General features: G+C 30.2%; 2 protein-coding genes across 2 annotated transcripts in view; one reads left to right on the forward strand and one right to left on the reverse strand.

Moving 5' to 3' along the window:
- Positions 1-7,036: 7,036 nt before the first annotated feature.
- LOC142325776 (uncharacterized) lies at positions 7,037-13,914 on the forward strand. Its single transcript, XM_075367807.1, has 3 exons — positions 7,037-7,264; positions 11,294-11,456; positions 13,371-13,914. The coding sequence occupies exons 1-3, from the start codon at positions 7,060-7,062 to the stop codon at positions 13,912-13,914; spliced, it is 912 nt and encodes a 303-aa protein (XP_075223922.1). The 5' UTR covers positions 7,037-7,059.
- Positions 13,915-16,651: 2,737 nt separating this feature from the next.
- Positions 16,652-17,733, reverse strand: part of shop (sulfite oxidase) — a 62,699-nt gene continuing 61,617 nt past the window's right edge. Inside the window, exon 10 of the mRNA XM_075367396.1 lies at positions 16,652-16,926. Coding sequence (XP_075223511.1) covers positions 16,798-16,926 — 129 coding nt within the window. The 3' untranslated portion in view covers positions 16,652-16,797. The remainder of the gene's footprint in view (positions 16,927-17,733) is intronic.

Genomic DNA, 17,733 nt, shown 5'->3' on the forward strand with positions numbered 1-17,733 from the left:
TTTTTTAAATAAAAAATTACTAGTATAAAATATGACCCTCCTCTATGAATCATGAGACCTTGCCGTTGGTGAGGGGGCTTGAGTGCTCAGGGATACAGAGTAGCTGGACCGAAGGTGCAACCATATCGGAGAGGTATCTGTTGAGAGCCAGACTAAGGAATGATTCCTGAAAGAGGGCAGCAGCTCTTTCAGTAGTTGTTAGGGGCGTGAGTCAGGACGACTTAAACGGCCGTATCAACATCACTCAGTCCTCTGAGTACTGCGCAGCTGAAAGCAATGGAAAACTACAGCTGCTTTTTTTCCAAGAAAATGTGGCTCTCTGCATTTTCACATACCAATAATGGAGGCGCCTTCCTTGGTAAAATATTCCGGAGGTAAAATAGTCCCCCGTTCGGATCTCCGGGTGGGGACTACTAAGGAAGGGGTCACCAGAAAATTAAAAAATAACATTCTACGAGTCGGAGCGTGGAATGTTAGAAGCTTAAAAAAGGTTGGTAGGCTAGAAAATTTAAAAAAGGAAATGGGTAGGACAAATGTGGATATAGTAGGAATTAGTGAGGTTCGGTGGGAAGAGGAAGGCGACTTTTGGTCAGGTGATTTTAGAGTAATTAACTCAGCGTCAAATAATGGGCAGGCAGGAGTAGGTTTCGTGATGAACAAGAAGATAGGGAGGAGAGTGGAGTATTTCAAAACGCATAGCGATAGAATCATTGTAATAAGGATAAAATCAAAACCTAAACCGACAACGATTGTTAACGTCTATATGCCTACAAGCGCCCATGATGATGATGAGGTAGAGTGTGTATACGAAGAGATTGATGAAGCAATTAAACACGTACAAGGAGATGAAAATTTAATAATAGTTGGAGATTGGAATGCAAGCATTGGAGAAGGCAAGGAAGGAAATATAGTGGGTGAATACGGGCTGGGCAAAAGGAATGAAAGAGGGGACCGACTTATAGAGTTTTGCACGAAGTATAATTTAGTAATTGCCAACACCCAATTTAAAAATCATAATAGAAGAATATACACTTGGAAAAAGCCAGGCGATACTGCAAGGTATCAGATAGATTATATCATGGTTAAGCAAAGATTTAGAAATCAACTCGTGGACTGCAAAACTTACCCTGGAGCAGACATTGATAGCGACCATAATTTGGTGATAATGAAATGTAGATTGGGGTTTAAAAACCTGAAGAAAAGGTGTCAGATGAATCGGTGGAATTTAGAGAGGCTTGAGGAAGAGGAGGTAAAGAAGATTTTTGAGGAGGACATCGCTAGAGGTCTGAGTAAAAAAGATAAGATAGAAAATGTAGAAGAAGAATGGGAGAATGTTAAAAAGGAAATTCTTAAATCAGCAGAAGCGAACTTAGGCGGAATAAAGAGAACTGGTAGAAAACCTTGGGTTTCAGACGATATATTGCAGCTGATGGATGAACGTAGAAAATATAAGAATGCTAGTGATGAAGAAAGTAAAAGGAACTATCGGCAATTAAGAAATGCTATAAACAGGAAGTGCAAACTGGCGAAAGAAGAGTGGATTAAAGAAAAGTGTTCAGAAGTGGAAAGAGAAATGAACATTGGTAAAATAGACGGAGCATACAGGAAAGTTAAGGAAAATTTTGGGGGACATAAATTAAAATCTAATAATGTGTTAAACAAAGATGGTACACCAATATATAATACGAAAGGTAAAGTCGATAGATGGGTGGAATATATTGAAGAGTTATACGGAGGAAATGAATTAGAAAATGGTGTTATAGAGGAAGAAGAGGAAGTTGAGGAGGATGAAATGGGAGAAACAATACTGAGATCTGAATTTAAGAGAGCATTAAAAGATTTAAATGGCAGAAAAGCTCCTGGAATAGACGGAATACCTGTAGAACTACTGCGCAGTGCAGGTGAGGAAGCGATTGATAGATTATACAAACTGGTGTGTAATATTTATGAAAATGAGGAATTTCCATCAGACTTCAAAAAAAGTGTTATAGTTATGATACCAAAGAAAGCAGGGGCAGATAAATGTGAAGAATACAGAACAATTAGTTTAACTAGTCATGCATCAAAAATCTTAACTAGAATTTTATACAGAAGAATTGAGAGGAGAGTGGAAGAAGTGTTAGGAGAAGACCAATTTGGTTTCAGGAAAAGTATAGGGACAAGGGAAGCAATTTTAGGCCTCAGATTAATAGTAGAAGGAAGATTAAAGAAAAACAAACCAACATACTTGGCGTTTATAGACCTAGAAAAGGCTTTCGATAACGTAGACTGGAATAAAATGTTCAGCATTTTAAAAAAATTAGGGTTCAAATACAGAGATAGAAGAACAATTGCTAACATGTACAGGAACCAAACAGCAACAATAACAATTGAAGAACATAAGAAAGAAGCCCTAATAAGAAAGGGAGTCCGACAAGGATGTTCCCTATCGCCGTTACTTTTTAATCTTTACATGGAACTAGCAGTTAATGAGGTTAAAGAACAATTTAGATTCGGAGTAACAGTACAAGGTGAAAAGATAAAGATGCTACGATTTGCTGATGATATAGTAATTCTAGCCGAGAGTAAAAAGGATTTAGAAGAAACAATGAACGGTATAGATGAAGTCCTACGCAAAAACTATCGCATGAAAATAAACAAGAACAAAACAAAAGTAATGAAATGTAGTAGAAATAACAAAGATGGACCACTGAATGTGAAAATAGGAGGAGAAAAGATTATGGAGGTAGAAGAATTTTGTTATTTGGGAAGTAAAATTACTAAAGATGGACGAAGCAGGAGCGATATAAAATGCCGAGTAGCACAAGCTAAACGAGCCTTCAGTAAGAAATATAATTTGTTTACATCAAAAATGAATTTAAATGTCAGGAAAAGATTTTTGAAAGTGTATGTTTGGAGTGTCGCTTTATATGGAAGTGAATCTTGGACAATCGGAGTATCTGAGAAAAAAAGATTAGAAGCTTTTGAAATGTGGTGCTATAGGAGAATGTTAAAAATCAGATGGGTGGATAAAGTGACAAATGAAGAGGTATTGCGGCAAATAGGTGAAGAAAGTAGCATTTGGAAAAATATAGCTAAAAGAAGAGACAGACTTATAGGCCACATACTAAGGCATCCTGGAATAGTCGCTTTAATATTGGAAGGACAGGTAGAAGGGAAAAATTGTGTAGGCAGGCCACGTTTGGAGTATGTAAAACAAATTGTTGGGGATGTAGGATGTAGAGGGTATATTGAAATGAAACGACTAGCTCTAGATAGGGAATCTTGGAGAGCTGCATCAAACCAGTCAAATGACTGAAGACAAAAAAAAAAAAAAAAAAATGGCATCAAATTTAGTGGCTGGCCAAGTTACATGTTTAATTTATACTAAATTTGACTTCTATATTTAAAAAGTTTTAATTTTTAAAATAACAAATTTTATATTTTTTGATAAATTTGAAGGTATTGTAAGTGTGGAATGTAGTTTGATAAAATAAAAAATACAACATAATTACAACTGAAGATGTGGGTTTCCATAAAAATTGTTTTGTAAAATAAGAAGCAAGGTAAATGTAATTTTATTTAATGTATATTTCTGTACTTATTGAACTACAGTTAAGAAATATAGTAGTATCCATAAGTACAGAAATATACATTAAATAAAATTACATTTATTTTACATTTAATTACATTAAACAAAATTATTATATTTCTGAACTGTGGTTCAATTTGGTTTATAATTTGTATATTAGTACAGAGGAATATGGGTCTTGAAAATATTGACTTTAGAAAAATTCTTGTAGAAATTAAAAAATAATGAATTAGGTTTATCTGATATGGCAGACAGATACTAAGATGACAAAGGATTAATTTTATTAACTGTGCGAGTGCCTTACAGGCAATTAGTGATATGTACTCCAGGTACCCTATTGTCTGTGAGATTCAGTGTGTGACCTACTGAATAATAACTGTGACCTACTGCTGGATCCCCAGTCATATGGAATTTCAGGCAGTGGATCATGCTGATAGAGCACCAAAACAGGCTTGTTTCCAGCCTCCTTTCACCAATCACGTTTCAAACGATCTAGTCTGTTTTCTGAAAAGCGTGGTTCATAATGAGTGGGATGCTACTATTAATAATATAAACTTCATACAGTTAAGAACTCTGTCTTCGTGGAGCACCTCATGCAGAAATAACTGTCTAGAGGAGGTTGTTATTTGCCATTTGAGAATAAAGCACACTCATGGATATCTGATGACGCAAATAAATACACCTGTTTGTGTTCACTGTAATTGCCAGTTAACAGTCCACCACATCCTTGTAGATTGTATCTGTTAACGCAGCATTGCATTGCAAGTTAAATAAAAGTTTGACATGCAAAGTATGTTGGGAAGCAATGCAACAATGTTATTGAATGTCAAGCGATTTATAAAGGCTGTGCATCTTGATTAAAAAATTTAATTATTTATGGGGTCCTTATCATCTGTATATTGTTAACTGTATATTGTTGTTAATTTTGTTCTTTTAAATTACTTTTTTAATGTTGTACCCATTGTTTCCATCTGTGCTGTGTTTTTTATATTACTGTAGTTTAGTTTTTTAATTATATTTTGTCTTTTTTAAATATCTATATGTTTACTATATAAATATAACACATCTGCATGTCAATCTAGTTTTAGTTTTTGTTTTGTTATATATGTTATTTTTTCTGGGCGATAATGTGAAAATGTTTTTCACCCAAAAAAAGCATACATGATAAACCATCAGACAGTATTTGAGGGAGACATTCTTATAAAAAAGCAACAAATATTAGCATTCATAATAAAATACATTTTCATAATATTACAGTACTGTAATGAATATTACACCATGTGCAGAAAATAATTTATAAATTAAATTTATTTAGTATCTTTCAGGTGCACGTTATACCATGTGCATTTAGTATCTTTAAGATGCAATTTAATTAAATAATTGAATCATGTCTGAGAATGCAGGATCCCACAAAAGTACTTAAAAAAATATATAATATATATTAAAAAAAAATATTTGAAAAAATATATATTTAAACAATTTAATATATATATATATATATATTTGTATGTAAAAAAATTTACATATAATTTAAAAATATATATATATATATATGTACGTAAGCCTGAATTGACTAATAGCAGCCATTGCTGATACTCCCCAGAAAATGCAGCACAGTATTTCTAATATTAATCACAGATCTTGTAGAGACATAATTGTGTATATTAGCTGATGATTAATTGGTGATCAGAAGCATCATATGATAAATTGCCTTCCAGCTGGGTGTTAAAATTCTAACCCTAAATTTAAGCATTCCTTGACTTTATTTTTAATTGAAAATGGAGGTGGTTGTAAGTACCAAGTAAAAACATCTTTATATCTTAAACACATCTTTATTGACCAGGACATTTTTTGGATACCAAAACAGATCTTTTAGAAACAATTTTTTAAGGTTTAGACACCAAGGCTAGCTCATTCAATTCCAGAGCTCACAAACCACATGTCTTCAGTGCCAATTTTTTAAGGTGCATTTCTGCTTACTGTGTTGGCAGCCAACTCGCTAAATGTACCTTTTCAGTGCTACAATTATTCTGGATGCCTCTTATTGATATTCAGAAACAATTATAAAAAATTTTGTGTCACCTTTGGTTACTGGTTGTGTCACTTTGGATACATGGTACATCCATCAGCATACTCAAATTTATCTATTAAATTTGTACAAGATTTTTTAACAGTATAGTTTTCCTAAATTGTGGTTTAAGGTTATTGTGACCCCTATATGAAGTCTAGTGAGAAGTTACCAGCTGATGCTTTATATTTCTAAAAAGGTTTTTTGCAGAACTGATAGAAAGAATGATGAATTAACTGGTGTGATACTTTGAGCAGTCTCTCATAGCAACTCACAGATTCCAACTTTTTTCTTTATTTTTTTACCACATAACCTTGAAGCTGGTGCATAGGTTATGGAAATGGAGTTTTGTAAAGTATGAAAAATGCTATGCCTGACAGGGATTTGAACCTAGGACTTCTGGATGAAAGGCTGAGACACTACCAGTCCTTCCATGGAGATCACCAACTAGGCTGATATTTCATAAATTACTCAACCACCCTCAAAGCAGGTATTAGGAATGTTTAAAATGGAATTTTACTGGAAATAAAATAATATAAGAAAAAGTTATTTCTATATCAAATCGAATTTAACTGTTGATGACTGTATTTACTATCCTGTTTTATTATTATGACTTTTGATATGCTACACATATAAATGAATAAAATTAGATTGAAAAGTGTTAAGAGATACTTGCTTGGAATTGAAATCAAGACAAGCTGACTGAGAAGCTAAACTATTAATCGATCAATTACTATAAAAAAGAAATCGCTAGTTGTTATTAAAAATTAAATGGATTTTATTTCTATACAAGGATACTGTGAATAGTTTTTAAAAATGTTGTTTAATTGACGTAATAAATCTAATACAGAAATGAATAAATTTGATCAGGGTAAACAAAAGGAAAAAATCATCAACAAAAGCATAAATTTATGTTTTTGTATCTGAGATCGGTTAACTGAAACCATTACTTACTCTGTGTTATATTATTTAAAAATAGGTGTAGATAAAATCATTCTTTTATTTGGGCTTTGTAATATTTTTATTATGCGTGAAAGTTAGTTCACGGTTTGTAACATCACTCAAACCTTTGACGTAAATTACAAATTAAAAATATTATTGTACCATTTATTTCTTTAAAATTGAAGCAGGATGTTAATTTAAAATATTAATGATATCAAACACTGGGTGCCAGTGATAGCAGATGTGTATATAAATACATTATTCTTGCACTTATTTTTTCTTGGTGTCAATTAGTTTGAGTGATGAATGAGAATATGATGTTTATGGATTCAGGTCTGGTTTCTGTCCAGTCATTGGAAAAGATCCAGATCTATTTTTATATTTATATAAAGTTGACTGTACTACACAGTATTTGTGTAGTAGATCATTGTACCTTTAATAATAATAAACTTCATTAAGTTAACTGTTTTTGATCATAATGTATAAATTATTAATGTTCATATTTATAATGTTTTTTATTCACATGAGTTCAGAATATGTTAGTGATAATTCAAGTGGCAGTGGAATTAATAGTGAAGAACTCTTCGAAACTCATCAAACAATTTGTCAAATAAATTCAGTACAACTTGCTGCAACAGCTAAAGCAACTGTAACTAGAGCATTGAAAGGAGTTTGTCTCTCTAGTAAGACATAGTTTTCAATTATTTAATCTTATATAAAGTAATGTATTAAATATTTGGTTTTCATGAATGTTATTTCAGAGGATATCTTACGATTGAATATAACAATTAATATTGATGAATTTTATGCCTCCAATCAATAATTACAAATTTTATATTATTTAGGAAAATGAATACTTAATATTGTATTACAAAATCAGTATCTAGATAAATCCATTGAATCGTTGAAATAGTTATGTAAATTTTATGATGACTAGTTCTAAAATTCTTTTTTGCTCGCTCATAGTTAAGTATCATATGTATAATTTTCTGATAATTATCAAAAATTGAAATTTCATATTTTGATGGATGTTGGTACAAGTCAAAAAGGTGTTTAAAAATGTCAGTTTAAAAGTGTTTGTGATCACAGTGATTTTTCAGTAAAATATTGATCTAAGTTTGTATTTAGGATAGAACAGCTATAGTCAGCTTCACCATAAGTTCATACGTTACACTTCCTTTCTTTAATAAAAGTGTATAAATCTGGTTTGTTACTAATAAGTTTAATTGAAAATATCAAGTAATTATTACAAAATTGCACCTTTTTATAATCGTTACTGTTAGTGTTAGTGTTAATAGTTAGCAGAACAAAAATATTTTCAAGACTGTTTTTATTTTTTGTTACATGTTTTGGAACTTTATTATATTGTTAGTATGCAGAGCATTTTATATCTCTGAACAAGTAAGCCCAGTCTTTTAAATGAAATTCCCAGAATTATGGGCCACAAAACTTCCTACAGTGTGCTAGGTATTAACCATCTATTTTGTTATAAAGTAATTTCATTTTTACTTTATTAACATTAATTTTTTTTATTTATTTTACCCATCTTACATTTTTTATTTAAATATTCTATTTCCATGAGTAATTTATTTATGGAAAGTATGTTAAAAAAAATCAAGACTGAAGAGGGGGAGTAAAAACGAATTTGTCAGAATGGGTAAATTTGATTCCGTTGCCAGCACAATATAAGTTATGCTAGCAGTTACAAGGCTGAAGAACAAGAATAATGTTTATAATTTTATACAGTTTTAGAAATGTAGTTTTTTAATAGAAAAATCCAGTTTTTGTAGTAATTTTTTATTGCTATTTAAACAACTATATGAAATTATTTTTTTAGAGAGAATAATTTATAATCATTTAAAATTCATTGTATAATCGTGTATAAATAAAAATTCCTTAAAGTTTTATCTAAGTAACTTACGAACTAAGATAAGTACAAACAATTTGCAAATTATGATATTAAAAATCTGATATGGCTAAATGTGACAATTCTAGAATCATGAATGTAATTTAAAACAATTAATTGGTAAACAGATATTTTTTTTTTTTCATATGATTAATTTTTTATTATATGTAACATATGTGGTGATTTTTTGAACAATCGATTTCAGGCTCAACCCATCATTAGGTAATTTTATATTAGTCCATAAATTCTATTTATTTTTCAAAATTCATATTCATCATATACGAGGTGTGTTCAAAACATAACAAGAATTTTGAAATTTCACAGGTTGTATTAGTCTGATTCTCAGGATTTTTTCATTGTTGTATTGATAAACATGTATTAAAAGTATCTGTACATTTTTAGCCATATTGGATGTTTAGTCTGTTGTCAGGTGTCAAAAGGATAACAAGTATGCCATGAAATCTTTTCGGATTTTTGGGTATGAAATGTGTGACTAAAATTTGTTCCAAAATTGTTGAATTTTGAACAAAACAGCGGCGAATGGAAGTTGCAAATGAAGTCAACAATGATGCATAACTACTGAAATCTGTTATAACAGGTGATGAAACATGGGTTTACGGATATGATGTTCAAACTAAAGCTCAGTCGTCCCAATGGAGGCATTCTGGGAGTGAAAAAAGCTCGACAAGTATGGTTGAATGTGAAAGTTATACTCACTGTGTTCTTCGACTTTAACAGCACAGTGCATCATCAGTTCTTGCCACAAGGTCAAATGATCAATAAGTAGTATTACCTGCAGGTTCAACATTGTATGCGTGAAGCAATCCAAAAAAAAACACTTGGATTTGTGGTGAAACAATTCATGGCTTTTGCACCACGATAATGCGCCAGCTCACACTTCATTCTTTCTTCATCAATTTTGCAAAAAACAACACTGTAATGATACCCCAGCCGCAATAATTCCCAGACATGGCCCTGTGTGACATTTTTCTATTCCCAAAAATAAAGAGAACCTTAAAGGCCGTTGTTTTATAAGCATAGATAAGATTAAAAGCGAATCACTGAAAGAGCTAAATACTATTCCAAAGATCGAGTTTCAGAAGTGTTTGGGAGATTGGAAAAAGCACTGGGGTAAGTGTATAATATCTATTGGGTACTATTTTGAAGGGGATAATATTAATGAAGATGAATAAATAAAATTCTTTCAAAAAAACAAAAATTCTTGTTACTTTTTGAGCACACCTCGTATAACTACTAATTATTATAAAAACTCTGTTAAGCACTTATTACTTTTTTTAATTTCCTGTTAATTCTCAAACTTCTTTTATTTTCCCACTTAATTATTAAAAAAAACTAATTATTATGTAATATTTATAGTTGTGATTAAATATTTCTGTCTGGGTCTCCAATATATATTTACACAATTTTTATGGTAATTTATAGCTGTATACGATGAGTCTGATACTAATGTTGCATAGAATTTTGAAAGATATGTAGAATTTATGGCTTAATATAATAATGTTCCTGACAATGAGCTGAGCCTGAAACCGGTTGTACAAAAATCATACCTGCTATATATAAGTAATAATAACAAATTTATTCAGATTAATATTTTTAATTTTGTTATTGAGATTATATTACCTCATAAGTATTTCTAATCCCAATTATAGTTTGGAAGTTGATTTCCAATCTCAAGTCTATAATTCTGAGAAGGCCATTAATTATACATCAGTAACCAAAGCACAAATAACATTTTTTCTTGATAGAAATTATAATAATACAATAAATTACTGTAATTATTCTTTTCCCTGAATTCTTTGTTTGAGCTCTAAGTTGTGCATTTAAAAACACCTATATATAATTCTACCAGATGCATGAGAAAGACGGTGTATGCATTATCTTTTCAATATTCTCTAGTGGTAAGATTTGTTTGTTCATGCTTCTGTATCTCTAAAATGATTTTACTAATTTTCATGTGATGGGTACCAAATGACTAAACCATTTGTCTAATACAAGTATAACATTTATACGAGTGAAAAAAATACTTTGACCAGCCATTTGGTGTGTGGTTAGCTTTTACTGGCTTCTAGGTGCTGACCATCAATTAGGCAGTTTTTTACCTGTCATGTTATCCACATCATCTTCCTAGTTAAAATATATGTAAACTTCACCAGAGATTATAATAATAAAAATAAATGATTAGAAGAAAACAAAATGGTGGATGGTAGATTGAAAATAATCAAGTGGATTATCAAAATAAGTCTCTATAGACAGTTTCATTATTAAGAAAATTGTGATACAGTAAACTGGCAATCTGAAGGGTTTAAAAGTAATTGAACTAATATCATCGAATTTTTTCTTCATAAGCTCGAAGTTTGTAGGAATGCGGTGAAAATTGGAAATTCTGTATTACAAGCCTGAGACCAATCTTAAAAACAGAGATGCTCCCAGTTTGCACAATAATTTATATTTTCAAAAATTAACTTCATATAATCTCACCTCATTATCACACTAGTATGAAAAATCACTTTATGAGAGGTACTAGGTAGTAACGATATCATAGTAAGTGATTGATTGAGAGATGTCATAAAGTAATAAAAAATAGTAACTCTAATAATTAAATTGAGATTTGAAATCTTAAAATTTTACATGGAATGAAAAGATTGTTGTAAAACAAACTTGTATTGAAATATTTAATCATTTAACAGAATAATTAAAACTATAAGAGTCATTTAAAATATGTATTTTGATGTTTCTAGGCAGATCTGTATATGCTGATTATTATTTGTCTTAAATTTTTGTTTAGAATCTATGGATGATTATTTTAAAAAATTGGAAAAATTATTCAAGAATCAATTAGATGTAATAAAAGAAATTGAAATAAAAGTAGATTCTTTAGCATCTCAAAAATTAGGGAGCTCTATTCCACACAGTCCAGAGCATCTAGTAATTTCTACACCAGTTTCATGGTCAGTTAAAAAATAATATTTATATATTTTAAATAAAATTATTGTGTGTTTTACCAATATGTATCTATACATGTCAACTATTTACATAAGCAGCTGCCTCATCAGATGAATTTGTATTTTTGAAGAGATCTGGGGGCCAAATTTATCTGACATATTTCTATCGTTATACTTAGTGCAGCCACCGCTTCATTAGTAAGTGCATCCACTTACTTGTGTAGTAAGTCCTTAGATTGATCTGTTTCAGCCCTCCCTTGGATCAGATTATGAATGGCTCTACATTATTAACGTGGATCGACAAGGATCAAACTTTTACCCATAAAACCAAATTTGTGCAAGAATGTTTAAAGGATAATGAAAAGAGTAAGTGGTAAGAAAGAATGATCTACCTTAGAGGAGTTGCAGTGTACAATAAAAAAAAACCACACAGAGAAAATCTCAAAATCCTGTATGACATAGATACCCATCCACCCAAAATTCCTCAGAACATTCTATCAAAAGTGAATGCCCCTCTTGCAACCATATAGGTTAAATCCACATGTTCTACTATTTAGAATAAAAAAATGAACTTCATGCAAATTACAGCATTTTCTACCACAGCTAGATTATCATGAAGCTTATATTATACTCTTAAACTTTATCTTTTTGTATCCATTCCAAAAACCAGTGCTAACTTTTCTAAAATTATTTCAATAATCACCATGTATCCTATTCAGTTCAAATTCAATAAAAATATGTCTTTATATTTTTCTACGTATTCATTTCATTATCAGTTTTATCATCAGAAACATTTTAATTTCAGAAAAAGGTTTTACTTTATTTTTCCATATTATTTAATTATTTTTTTAAACTGTTTTTTAAGATATTTGTCTCATTTATGGGGTTATCACTAACACTTATCACTTTAGTTAAATAAAATACTTAAATTACAATAAGTTAAATAAAATACTAATACAATAGCTGAGTTTTCCCTAATTTTATATTTTGTATAGGTTATACATTTTTAAAGGTCAACATTATTGTTAAACAGCGTGGATTAATTAAACAAATTTTCAGTATTTTTTGTTTGGGTTTGCAAAAAGGCCTTGCTAAGCAATAAGAAGGTTTTCTTATTATTCTTTATAGAATTTAAGAAGAAAATGAGACTTATTTATTCAATTTAACACTGGCAAGATGTGTCTCAGGTTCATTTAAAAATATTCAAAATATTTCATTTAATATTCACACTCAACATAAAAACATTCTAATTTACAGTAACTACCATTCATCTACAATAAACATATTTATTTAATAAATATGATGTTTATTTATATTCATTTATTTAACTACCATTTATTTATAATTTAAACATTTTAAAAACCTGTTTCATTGCAGTCCAATATAACACAAAATTTTTTTCATAACTATTGTTAACTCTACCCACTTCTAATTAAAATTGTTTGAGTAATATATCAAGTTAATCAATGAATTTAAAATTATTGAACTGAAACCATTTGAAATAATTGTAATTTTGAAATTACTGATTAAATCTAAGTTCTGGGTACAGTTTGAAAGGAATAGACAAAATATGAAAGTATTTCAAAGCACTAACCATACTACTACCACTTATGTTACATAAATTAGTCAACTTTTGATTAATTGTGTGTAACAGTCCATTTCAGTTGACAAGTAACAACTAGCTCTAGTAAATTATTAATATACACATGTACTTGGCTACTATTATTGTAGTATACTGCATTCCTTCTAGCTTCTCAAAGCTTGGAACCAACCAGCAATCAAAATAGAAAGAAATCATGGAATTCTCCTCTTGAATATGTACCCAACTATAATTTAACTTTTTCCATTAAAGCGCTTTTTAAGTTCTATCTGTTTTAAATGGATTGTGAAAAAAAATTATAGTTTGTTTTTTATTTTTAGGGAAGAATTTACAGAGAAAATTGATGAAGTTGAAATAAAGCCAAATCCTAGAGAAGTAGAAATTAAACAGTATAATGGGACAGTATATCAAGAAGGCAATGGAAAACAAATATATACATATTTTTGGAAATTACAAAACATAAAAACAAAATTATTAAGTAGAAAATCCATAAGAAGTTCAAATATTTATATAACACCAGGAGGATATTGCATGTATATAAGACTATTGACAACACAAAATGCAGACACTGTTTACATTCAAGTTGGTCTAACTCAAGGGAAATATGATGAAACACTTCTCTGGCCATTTAGATTAAAACACAAACTATCAGTACTGGATCAAGTTTCAGTCAATTATATAGACATTCATTCAAGGATCTGGGACCCTACAGTGCTGTGCAGTGAATTGCACTGGCAAAAACCATCTAGTAAGAGTGATAATTTTGAGTGTTTAGGTCTTGGAATATCTGAAGATGTCTTGCAAACTAGATCATATATAACTTTTGATACAATAATTATTAAACTTACTGTTTATTTAGAATAATTAAATAAGCAATTTATAATTAAATTTCATAAATTACATTACATAATTTTAAATTATATAATGTAATTTTATTTTTATTGATATATAATTCTTTTCACTAATTTTCTTAGTCATATTTACAGAGCTCTGAAATCTTTTATATAAGCTATGCTTATTTTTTCATAAATATGTGATTAATTTATTTTAAAACAAGTTTTTTTAAACAAAATTTAAGTGCAGTTCAGCAGATACTGTTTATACATAACTCAAAAAGTGCATCAAAAAGTAGATCTGTTAAACTATTTTAAAAAATAATAAAATTTTTAAATTTATTGACAAAGAGTAAATGAGCTTCAAGAATTCTCCTTATAAATAAACTCAACCTCAGCTCAAGAAGATTGGTTTATGGTGTTCACATTCAGCCGTAAACTTTAATTTGTGGTATATCATTTTATCATTAATGTTAATTATTATTCACGTAGTCTTATGTTACCTAACAACCAGTTAAATAAGCAAATGAACAAACAAAAGCACACTCTTAAAATTTATCTATAGAAAATGCAATTATACATTGTTCATTGTTGACTCACCTACATCAGCAGAAGATAAGTAAAATAATAACACTATAAATATCAAACACACAAATGAATGGTTATAGTAGTATACATTAATTTATTGACTCACTCCTACACAAATAAATATAAATAATGATAAGAATAAAGATAATAACTTAAATCAATTAAACATAAAAGTCCATTGCATTAAAATAATTTTTTATTTGTCTAGATGTCACACCATTATTGTCTAAATGTTCACTGTATATACACATACAGTTTTTATACATTTAGTTTTTGTGATTTACAGTTACTGTGTTGTGCTAGTGATTGAATATGCTAAAGAAGTGCAACTTATCTGGATAACTTCTGTTACGTGTGGGGGGATTTGACATTTAAAGAACAACGGCAAAGTTTGACTCCATCATTTAAAAAATATTATGAATTATATTTTAGTTCTAAGGTAGGGGATCAAGATAAGAACTGGGCCAGTCACATTTGATGATCGACTTGTTTGAAATGCCAGAATAGGCTATGGAAAATCGAAACATTACTTTTACCAATGTACCGTTGGTGTGGTAGAACCACAAAACCATTTGGAGGAATGTTATTTCTATAATACAAAAATAAGTAGTAAAACGAAACACACTGTGCAGTACCTGAATTTACAATCTGCTACAAGATCATAGTGAGGACTTATCCTGTGTTGCATCCTCCAACACATCTAACTTGTATAAGATGAATCTAAATTGAGATAACCACTGAAGTTCAACATGAGGCAGACCTTTTGAAGGAAAATCCTTATCTGATAACTCAAGGTGAATTAAATGATCTTATTTGCAATTTGAACTTCACAAAGTAAGAAGCTGAGCTTTTGGGATCTAAGCTGAAAGGCTAGAATCTTCCGCATACTGACACTAAAGCATGATTCTTTTGTAATTTTCAGGAAGAGTTTCAAGATTTATAATCTGAAGAAAATATTCCGTAAAAATGTTTGTGCTGTCATGCAAAAAATTGCAATTTTTGTGAATCATTTCATGATTAACATAAATTCTGAATGGAGACTGTTCAATGACTCTTCAAAAACTAGTTTAAAGGCTATCCTTTGAAACAATGGCTACAAATTTCCTTCTGTGTCATTACCTTATGCATCTAACATGAAAGAGACATTTGACAATACGGAAATCGTCTTAGAAAAATCCTGTTATAACAAGTACTGTTAGATTATATGTTGCGATTTAAAATTTATTACATTATTAATGGGTTTGTAGCTTCGCAGCAGTAAATTTTATATTAATGGGACAAAATAAATCTGATTGTTATATCAGGAAGATATAACTTTTTTTAAGTCCTTAAATGCTACTTTTACTGGTCTTTTTGCATAGAACTGCGCAAGAGTTTTTCGTTGCGTTGGAAGAGTTATAGCACTTTTAACAAAACAACACTTACAATAGTAGCGTGCACTCTGATTAGCTTGTCACCCAGCTGCATTCAAAACATTACACATAAAATTCTTGCTCATATAATATTATTTAAACATAAACGATGCATTCTTTTCTATCCTAAAACTTTGTTCTCTTTGACTCCATTAAAAAAAGTTGAAAAATTTACATAATTTATAAAATTTGTTAAATAAAAAATTTAACATAACATTTAGCTTGGAAAATTCTGAATTTTTATTTTGACAACATTTATGAACACTTTCCAAAGGTTTTCTGACCGAGAAATGTTTTGTAAATGTAGAAATAAACACGATGCCACCCCAAGAAAAAACAAAAAAAATATAATTAAAACACTAAAATCAAATCTAATGACATTCTAAGTCAAGAAAGTTACCAGCAGTAGCAGCAAATGATGCCACAGTGAGAAACAACAGCACTAACCTCTGAAGGTAGCTGTAAAAACAACTTATTCAGTATTATGATGTGAGTTTAAAACACTGCAAATTTTATTTGGTTGGTCATTAAAACTTAAAGATTCAATGCAATTTTCACTGATTACTTTTGTGGACGTAAACATTGTATTTTACCCTTTACCTTGTTTTCTCTATCTGTCACAAAAAATTTGGTCAAAAAAAAAACTTAATCCTTGACATTTCAGTTGAGATGTTTTCAATTTTAAGTGTAAAGATACATTAGACAAATCATTATCCCATTTCTTTACATATTGCTATTGCCACGAGGAAAATGAAAAGAAAATTCAAGCACTTTTTATATTATTTTTAATGTTATTTATTTTAATGAAATTTACATTTTCCAATGGTTTACATAAAAAAATATACATTGAAATTTACCAACGAAAATAATTTTCAAGATTTACACAAGCAAATAACATGTTAAAAAAAAAAAATTTAATGCTTTAAATTTATTCTAACCCTGTGATATGCATTTGCTAAAACACCTCTAAAGTTATAAGTATTTTCAAAAGTTTCTGGTTGAGTATTGAAAGATGAGTCAACTGCCTTCACCCACACTTCAATCTGAAAAAGGATTATACATAATATTGTTATTTACATTATAATACATACACAGTATGTCTGAAAAATTCCCAAACTAAATTTCTGTAGTCGATAGAAGTAGCACCATATCTCGGACAACTAAGGAACTATGTAGAATGATGACTGAGGAGTGTACGAACAAAATTTCATCACAACAGTCTTGAGTTATATTCGGCCACACTTCAACATGCACATGGTGGAAGCAGTTTAAAGGCATTAGAGAGTCGTTGAATGACTATGAATGAAGCAGGAGGTTATCAATAGTTGTTCACAACAAAAACATTGGAGAAGTGTATACTTAACTGGTCAAACCATGAATTTCTAAATTCTATTTGGAAGTAATGAAACGCCTGATGCATCGCATTTGTCAAATCCAGCTTTTGTACCAGGATCCAGGCAGCTGGACTCTCTAGTACAACAATACCTTGGCACACATGGCAACAATTTTAACCCCTTATTACGCCGCAATTCAAATCACCATCTTATCCCACCCACCTTAGTTCCAGCAGACTATTTTTTGTTCCTATACTCAAGTTGAAGATGACAGACTGCTTTTTCGACGACATTCTGGCCATCCAAAGGGCTTGCACCAAGCAGTTGAAGTCGAGCCCACAAAGTGACTTCTCCAGAACGTTTGACAGGCTCTACTGGTGCTGCAACAAGTGTATAACTAGAGAAGAGTTCTATGAAGAGGGCTGATGTGAGTAAATTTGTTTATCTTTAAATCTCAATTCTTATTTAATTTAGTTCGGGAACTTTTCAGACATACTGTGTATATTCTTAATTTCT

Source organism: Lycorma delicatula, chromosome 5 (assembly GCF_047948215.1).
Source record: "Lycorma delicatula isolate Av1 chromosome 5, ASM4794821v1, whole genome shotgun sequence".
Classification (NCBI taxonomy): Eukaryota; Metazoa; Arthropoda; class Insecta; order Hemiptera; family Fulgoridae; genus Lycorma; species Lycorma delicatula.